At 36.1% G+C, this 9364-nt stretch overlaps 1 protein-coding gene across 3 annotated transcripts in view; it reads left to right on the top strand.

Moving 5' to 3' along the window:
* The first annotated feature begins 200 nt into the window (after nt 1-200).
* LOC133763380 (caspase-13-like) overlaps nt 201-9364 on the top strand; it is a 26301-nt gene continuing 17137 nt past the window's right edge. For all 3 annotated transcript variants that reach the window (XR_009866401.1, XM_062196944.1, XM_062196943.1), the window contains exons 1-5: nt 201-276; nt 3032-3277; nt 6558-6658; nt 7740-7913; nt 8750-8984. Coding sequence is in view for 2 of the 3 variants with exons in the window: in XM_062196944.1 (XP_062052928.1) it covers nt 270-276; nt 3032-3277; nt 6558-6658; nt 7740-7913; nt 8750-8984 (763 nt within the window). In the remaining variant the exon portion in view is untranslated. The remainder of the gene's footprint in view (nt 277-3031; nt 3278-6557; nt 6659-7739; nt 7914-8749; nt 8985-9364) is intronic.

Raw genomic sequence — 9364 nt, 5'->3', positions numbered from 1 at the left:
AAGAAGGAGAATCAAAGGTCCCAGAGTACAGGACAATATTCTGTAATTTTGTTTTTTCTTCATAAAGGAAGAAGCTGGAGTTCAAAATTAGGTAACCAATTTTACAAATACAGGGAACTTCCCAAACATGAGTGTGGAAGTTCCAAGCAGCAATTTCACAATATCTGATTAAATGTCCCGCCCACTACACTCAGGAAATATTCAGTGACTTTCATTTTCGAGTCTGTAGCTCTGTTCAAGGCAGCAGGAAGGGACTGAGGCTGTTACCGATGGCTGGTAAGTTGGGGTCCTTTTTCCACTAGGAGCTAAGGACTGGGTCTTAGAAAATTCTCATTCATTGCTCTGTAACAAGCAGGAATGACACTGTTCAAGCCAGATTCTTTCTCTTAATAGTTGTTTGTAACTCAAATTGCAGTGTTCAGCATTAGAGACCTTGATAGAATATTCGGATGTCTTTGAGCCAGAAACAGGTGAAATACTTTCCTTCAGTTTCTGATAATCAAAGGGAAGGCAAAGACAGAGTAACTTGTTTAACAAACCTGGAAGTTTCTACACACATTTTCAAATGTTCTTTGTTTCCTCTTGATTCCAAGTTAGTCATTCAGGTCATAATTCCTCACAGAGTAAGACCTAAGGTTTGAATCCTCAACCTTTTGTTAGCCCTTATACTGAATCACACCCTTGGTCTCTTTCAAGTAGTTCCATTTATTTCCCTCTCTCTTTAGCGCTTTTACTAACTACTCTAGTACAATATTGCCTGGACTGCTATATTTTGTTGTTGTTGTGTTGCTAGTTAAGCCTCCCTGTCTCTGGGAATTCATCATCTACTATATCCTGCACAGTACTTAAAGATCACCTGCCATGCACAGACCCTGAAAACGTAGTCATTACCATCATCTGTTATTTAGGCAGTTCCTACCACACATATCATATGACTGCTCGGACCTCATCCCCTTCTTTGAGAAGGATGAGACTGGATCAGATCTGTGAACCTCATAAAATTTATAAATAATCTGTAGTCACTTCCTTCTTCCTGATCCTGAATAGCTTAATCTTAAATATACAATTCTTAGGTAGATGACCTGGTCTGTGTTTGTCTGGTTTTGGTTCTTCACTCCATCTTCTTGCTAATGCTGACCCAGAGAGGCAGTGGTGATGGCTCATATGACTTGGATCCCTGCCATCCATATGGGAGACCTAAATTGAGAGCTGGATGGGAAGTGGAGCAGCCGGGTCTTGAACTGGCACCCATATGGGATGCCATCACCTCAGGCCAGGGTGTTAACCCGCTGCACCACAGCACTGGGCCGAAATTCTCTTTTCTAACATATGTATACTGTCTTTCAAGACAAGTGATTCTGTCACTTCTAGGAAATCATTCTGATCTCATCTGCTGGAATCCACCCATCTTTTATTAGCCCCTGTGGCATCTTGTTCATATTTTCTTAAGCATCTTTTCAGTGAGTGTCACAGAATCTATTAACACTTCTGGATTTCGAAGCAGAGTTTCAACTCATGATTGATACCATATATCTTGTATTATTTTCACATGATTTGGGGCAATTACTAAACTAACTTCTCTGTGTGTATTTTGTGTATGAGGTACAATAATATTCATTTCATATGGAGTTTTTCTGATGTTTCAATGAAAAGTTTAATGTGACACATTTGGCACGATGGAGGTTCAGTGAATTTATTATTACTGAAACTGTGTCATTGTTTATAGAGAATATCACATAAGAAAAGGATTTTAATTCCAATTTGTGAGATTTGGGGCAATTTGTTATTTAACTCATCTATAAGATATGGAAAATAATAAATATACCACTGGCTTATTTTGAGGATCCAGTATAGTATATTTTTTTTATTTGTAAAGTATTTGGTACAGAAACTTGACCATAATAGTAGTAGTAATAATAACAATAATAATGATTTACATTGGTTTGTATATTTCTCTCTTAGTCATTAGGTAAATGAATTATTATTAGGTAACTTTTATCGATGTTCTGTAACCTCCATGTATTTTTCTCATCATAATTACTCTATAAATATTTATTTAAAGTATAATTCAAAGTAAAATGAACAGTGAGACAATTGGTTCTGGACCAATGTTTTTGTTCAATATCCTGGTACATTTTATTTATATATGTTATTTTGTCTAAACTTATCCTTATATCAAGAGGAATTGAATAATGATTTTTATAAATTTAAGTGAAAATTGATGAGATATTCTGGCTTCCCAAATAATATCTGTCCAAATAATATCTTTAGTCTTAAAATAAAACATTTATTTAATATATATACCTATAAAATTAAATCATCCTATGACATATTAACTTTGTATCAAAGTAATCTACCTAAATGGGAGATTAGTTATGAGATTTTTTTTGATTTTGAATTTTTATTGAGAATAAGATCTCACAAAATCAGGAATCTACATGTGTTAATTAAATTAACCATTAATTCATGGTTTTGCAAGAAGTTAAGCACTTTTGAACATTTTAAGCACAGAAACATGACTACAGCATATAGGTAAAAAGATGTGGATTCAAACACATAGGGCTTTCACCAAAGAAACTTAAGTATAGAGGGGAATATAAAAAAAGTCCAGAGGGGAAGAAAAATGGAAAAATGCTCAAGTCTAGTGGGAGGAATTTATAGTCTAGTCAAGATCATGGACTTTCATCAGAGAATACATTCTAGATGGGTCATTGTCATCAAATGCTGGGAGCATGAGAAAGAGAAATATGAAAACACTAATCATCAGCAAGTCAGCATGAGAACCAATGACACAGAAGGGAAATGAGAAGTTACCAGAAACCTTAAGTGGCAATGAATGATTCAACAAAGTCTGGTATAAATTTGGTGAGATAAGAAAACTCTATAATGAAAGAGATACTTAGCTTTTGAGGAGATGGTAAAATAGAAAGCATTCTCATAGATATTTCACATTACAGACAGCTGGGTCTACAGTGAGGGGAAAAGCTCTTTAAAGTGTGCCAGAGTTGAAGGTGTCTTCTATTTCCAACAGAATACAAGGATGTACTTAAGGAGATGGAATCCGTGGGCAAAGCTATAGCAGGTAGCATTATGGATAATTTGGTGAAAAAAAAAGTGATAAAATTGGAGAAAGCGGAGAGTGAAAAGTTTTATGATGCCAAAACTCACATAAAGGCCCAAATCTTGGTGGACTGTCTTCGAGGGAAGTGCCATGAAGAAGGTCAAAAGCTTACTGAAACCTTTCTTAACATTGACCAAAATTCTACTGGTACACAAGGTAAGACTGGACTCATTTATAATGAATATTTCAACTATCTTATATGAATAGTCAGTGTCCTTTATGAAACCCCATCCTTCCATGTCTAAAGTATCATTTTTCTAAACATATCACTGAACTTTTAGAGGCTGCCTTGTCATTTGTAGGGTGAGATACAATTTCCAATAAGCAAAAAATCCCATTCCTTGTGTTTAGGTTATTCACAGAAATAGTAAATTATACAGACTTTATAGTGAGAAATATTTAATCCTATATTCTGTAACTTTGTAAACTACATGACTCTTTAAGCTTCTAACCTCCTCTGTCATCAGTCCCAGCATCTGTTAAATAGAGACAATTGTAGTATCTCTTCATGAGACTTTCTAAGGCTAGGAAATATAGTAATGCTAGGAACATAAAACACATCAATAAACCATGAGTTACTAACTGTTATCAAACTCTGTTACTTGATATCCACACTCATTTAGCTCTTGTGCATAGTTGAACGTTATTGCTTGAATGTTCATTCCACTGGATTCATAAAACCAATATACATAAAATTAAATACTTGTTCTATAATCAAATCTTTACTGCTTCTATTCCTTTTCCATCTCAAGAAATATTAATAATATCTGCCAAGTTTCTCCTACCAGATTACAACTGGTTTCTAATAAATAACAGCAATTAGTAGAGTGCATATGGCAGATTTCCCAATCAATATAGGGCAAACAAGCAAATGAAGGCTATGCATAGGTTAGATATTAGTTTTGATAATTATTTATGAATGCTAAGATTTAGAATTTTCCATTGTATACCAATTTCTGCAAGCTACAAACCATGGTCAGAATACTTTTAAATATCAAAAATTTTATAATAATGCAAAATTTTTGGCTCAGATTGAATTATGTGTATTATTAGATCCTAAATGTTCTCAGACCTAAGTTTACCAGTGATTGACTCAGTTTTCCATATTTTAAGCTAGAATCTTTTGCCCTGAAATACTAGAGTTCACCATTATTGATGAACAATACTGAACAAAATGTGACATGTATGATTGAGACATTATGTCTGATGAGCTTTTTCAATAAGCCCTTCTCAATAGAGCAGAAGTGTTCCCAACAACAGGAAGAATGATCTAATACTATCGATGTCCAGAGTATGGCTTAAGCTGCATTCTCATTAATATTTACACTTGTCCTTTTACAGGTTTACAAGTTTTATTCCAAACATGGAATAAAATCAAAATAATCTTAGTTTTAAAAAAATCAAAGATAATGTAGCCTATGGGAATCAGGATTGAAGTAATACTGGTTTCAGTAGCAATGGTTTCTAGGCTAAAATAACCTATGTCGTCAGCAGACATTGTGACAAAAGGGTTTCAGGTGTATGACTTCTCATTAGGGATCCTTTGGCTGCCTGGATTCTACTTGAATTTAGAGTTTCCAGAAGGATCCAAGGAAATTCTAGGTACACTTTGGATACTCTGACCCAAATGGGTGAGCTGGGCTAGCCAACCATTTGGACCAGGATATAACTCCAAGGGTCCTCAGCAATGTACTGAGGGAACAGTATGAATGAACACTATTAGTTCATTTCACTTAACATATTCATATACAACCCATGTGCCGAAACTGTTAGTCAGAAATAATCACTTGAATTTCCATCTGCTGAGGGAGATGACTTTGTTGTCCTATACCACTCTTCTCCTTTTCCTATCAGTTCAAAGGAATTCCAGAGCTTTTAATTAAGTAGCCTATAAGACTCAGAAATTAACATTTTTATCTAAATTACTTGATTCCTCATTTTTTTTTTCTGTTGCATTGCCAAGTTATAGGAATTATCTTTGGGCTGCAGTCTCCAATACAGTATTTACTAGGTTGTGACAAAAGGATCTGTCTTCATGCTGGTTCTACTGCTAGATAGGATAGAAATATTATTTTCTAATTTTACTTGAACACTAAATTTATATAGAGACATATAAGGACAATCAGAGATTACTATTACATTGGAAATTTTTCCAAATCTGTAAATAAACTGGAAACATGAAACTTTGGATTAAAAAAAAATACTTTATCACCAAGAAATATCCTAAGATTCTGGAGATCTTTTCATGGGCAAAATTTCCTGGAATGTGAAGGGAGATCTCATGTATAATTGCTTAGTGTATAAAAAGAAATGCTCAAAAAGGCTTGTTATCCTCACACACTCTTTCAGCTTGTTCTTTTTCCATAGTTTAAGTTTATATCACACTTCCCAGAAAGACGTTTATTTTAAATCTAATGAAAGAGAATGGCATAAAAATATTAAATATGAAATAAATTGTTATACAGGATAATATTATTTTTCTTATTTAAATAAAATGAGGCCAGAGAATATTTTGGTAGACTCCTGTAACTGAAGAGGAGTAGCATAACTTTCTACACCTTTCCTGAACAGAAACTGTGTTACATTAGATCTTGGTAAACTTCTCATGTCTGTTTTTTAATTCCTTTTCCTTTCTCTTTCGGGGAAGGACTATGGAATTTCCAATCTCTTGTATAATCTCAGTCAAATGAGGTCAAGCAATGTTGGAAAATATTTTATGAGTATTTCTTTAGAGAACAGACCAGATGACTCAGAAATAAACTTCTACAAAAGAGGTTAATTATGCATTTACATTTTATAACTTGGATTGAAATCCTTCCTATTTTTTGTTCTGCTCTTTGGAGGACAAGACATCCAGAATATATCAGATTTCTGACAGTTTAAGTACTTGAACTGTAGCTTATTTTGATCTACATTGTTAAATAAAATATATTATTTTTAAATAAAATATATTATTAAAATTAACTTTCCTTGTTTATTTTAATTTTAATGTGAATATTAAATTGCACATGCAAGTCTTATGGAACTTCAAATGAATAAGCTTCTGATAAATATCTCCATGAAATATTCTTGCTCAGAGATAACAGAAAGCCAAAGTTACTATAGAGCAATGAAAATCCTAGAGTAATATCAATGAAAAGAATTAAACTATTTTTATTGAATATGAAAAGGGCAAATTTGACCCAAACCATCAAGATATTTTCTTCATAATTGTCAAAATTGTTCCTTGTACTTTTGGGTAGATCTGCTTTCTCTAACAAAGACTTTTTTTTTTTCCCTCCCAGTCACAGTATGTCTGCTTATAGTAGAAGTTAGATACAAATATGAGCACTTTATGTTAAAATAAAACTCTTACTTCCATTAATTTTCTCCCTCTTAATAGCCTTAGGTGAGAAATACAATTTATATTTTGTGTTATATCTTGCAACTCTTCCAGAAATCAAGGCTGGACCAGAGGATTCAGCAGAATCTACAGATATTCTCAAGCTTTGTCCATCTGAAAAATTCCTGAGACTCTGTAAAGAAAGAGCTGGAGAGGTGCTGTGCTCTATGCATGAAATAGAGAAAGGAGAGAAATAATTGCTTTTGCTAAGTATACAATGTCTTAAAGCACTAAGTAAAGGTCAGGCGGATGGTGGTAATCATTGTCATAGAAGGAAATTATATGGCTTAATGGAGATTCTAACTCCAATCCTATGGTGAAATGCAGATCTTCTGTTAATTTATTTATTCATTTTCCTGTCTATTTGAGATTTATGACAAGCTTGGCTGTAGGCAAAGATTCAAATTATTTATGATTATACATATGCATAGTAATTGATTCCAGTTGAAAGTTCTCAACATTAAGCACATTTTAAAAATATAATTAAATCTTATAAAGCACTGTAAGTTGATGCATTAAAATAGTGCTCAAATAATAAAGCTATATAAAGCAAGGGGTCTTGGTTGCATTCATTTTTACTGCATCCAATGACAAATCTGATCTAAACTTTGGCTGCTATGGTACAAGGTGGAGAAGAAAGGGAAGAAGAGGTTAGGAATTATTCTTGTTTTTTTTCAAGGTTCTTGAGTAAACATTTCAGATATGTCCCAACTCTTGTTCTGGGTTTCAAAAGAGAGCAAGATATTGACTTCTAGGAGAAGTTAAGGGAGAGGACTGCTACATATGGTTGTTAACACAGCAATGCTGATGAATGCATGGGATTTTAAACTGACTCACATAAACCAATTCACTACATATGTAAGGCTGCCACCAAACACACCAAACACTGGAGTAAGGGAAAGGGTTTATTGGTGGAAACCCAACAGATGGGAGGGAAGGGGAGAAGAAGAAAAAGAGGAAGAAGAAGAGCATAAGAGAGAGATCAAGAGAGAGACAGAGAGATAGCCATGTGTTCAGGAACTGGTCCTCTTAAAATTTTGCTGGGGGTGGGTAGGGAAGTATGAACAGTGAATCCCATTAGCATGGGAGTGGAGCTGACACTGGTGGTTGGGTCATGGGGTCATCTGGCTTCCAGCCATGGTGGTGGGGGCTAGAGCCTAGGATGGTGTCTGGGGTGCAGATCACACCATAGATGAGACTGTGTCATTTTACCAACAACATATGCATTTCCTACAGATCTACCCAATAAAGGACAAAAAGGATCGCACTCGCCTGGCTCTCATCATATGCAACATAGAGTTTCAGCATCTTCCTCCAAGGAGTGGGGCTCAGTTTGACATCTCAGGGATGCAGAGGTTGCTTGAGGACCTGGGTTACAGTGTGGATGTGAAAGTGAAACTCACAGCCAAGGTATGATCCCCTCAAAAACAGAAAAATCAAGCATATCAACATATATCCTTCTACTAACAAGTTAGGTTTATAATGTTAGGCAAAAGTTTTAATAATCTCAGATTATATGTGTTGTGTATGTGCAAAATAAAGTTATTATATAGATAAAACTAATGTTTCTTTATACTGTAAACATCCTAATTCTGTGAAACTAGACAAACAAAATGTGATTGGCATGTGTATCCACACCACTCTTAGTTCTAAAATGGAGTGACTGGAATTCAGCCCTAAAGTCACCCAGAAAATTCAAGAATAATGAATGTTAAACAGGCATTCACCCATAACAAATAGTGAGTCCTGAATTCATGTCTGGGGTTCTTCTTAGCACTGAGGAATAGTTCTATAAGGGAGGGAAGAAGTACCCAGCTTGCACTGAGCTGGCTAGACTGAAAAGGAAGAGTCAAACTGTAAACAGCTAATTTCAGATTTGTGTGCATGTACCTACATCAGAGTAAAAGGAAAAGAAAAGGGAAACAGAGAATTGGTGGGTGGAGAGCAACATTTGAAGGTGTGGTCCAGAAAAGCTTCTGTGAGATGACAGGAGCTGAGACATTACTACTACAAACAAGATGGCTCTGGAAAGATGACTGTGAAGCGCCTTCCAGATAGAGGGAATTGCAAGTGAAAAGGCTACACTACACTGAAAATGGAACTGACACATGGGAGGCACAGGGAGAAGAGCAGAATGTGCATGATCAGAGCGTAACATATGTTGCCTGCATTGCTCATCAAAAACAGAGGAGGTTGGATTATTAATGCTTGTCCTACTGAAGTAAGGCAGCATTGATCTTTTTCAGGATATGGAGTCAGTGTTGCAGGAGTTTGCTGCTCGGCCAGAGCACAATTCTTCAGATAGCACATTTGTGGTGCTCATGTCTCATGGCATCCTGGATGGAATCTGTGGCATTATGCACAGTGACAAAACACAAGATGTGTTACCTTACGACACTGTATTCCGGACACTCAACAACCGCAACTGCATCAGTCTGAGGGACAAACCCAAGGTCATCATTGTACAGGCCTGCAGGGGTGGTGAGTCCTTAAGGCGAATAAGCTTAGGTTATGCAGAGGATTGAGATGTAAGATTTGTATCTACAGGAAGCACTCTTAACCCCATCCAAAGAAAATAAACAAAACAGGGAGCCTGCGCTGTGGCTCACTTGGTTAATCCTCTGCCTTGAGGCGCCGGCATCCCATATGGGTACTGGTTCTAGTCCTGGTTGCTCCTCTTCCAGTCCAGCTCTCTGCTGTGGCCCAGCAAGGCAGTGGAGGATGGCCCAAGTGTTTGGACCCCTGCATCCGCATGGGAGACCAGGAGGAAGCACCTGGCTCCTGGCTTCAGATTTGCGCAGCACTGGCCATAGCAGCCATTTGGGGGGTGAACCAACAGAAAGAAGACCTTTCTCTCTGTC

This window comes from Lepus europaeus, chromosome 7 (assembly GCF_033115175.1).
Source record: "Lepus europaeus isolate LE1 chromosome 7, mLepTim1.pri, whole genome shotgun sequence".
Classification (NCBI taxonomy): Eukaryota; Metazoa; Chordata; class Mammalia; order Lagomorpha; family Leporidae; genus Lepus; species Lepus europaeus.
Note: the sequence above shows the minus strand (reverse complement) of the source record. Positions and strands in the feature narration are given on the sequence as shown.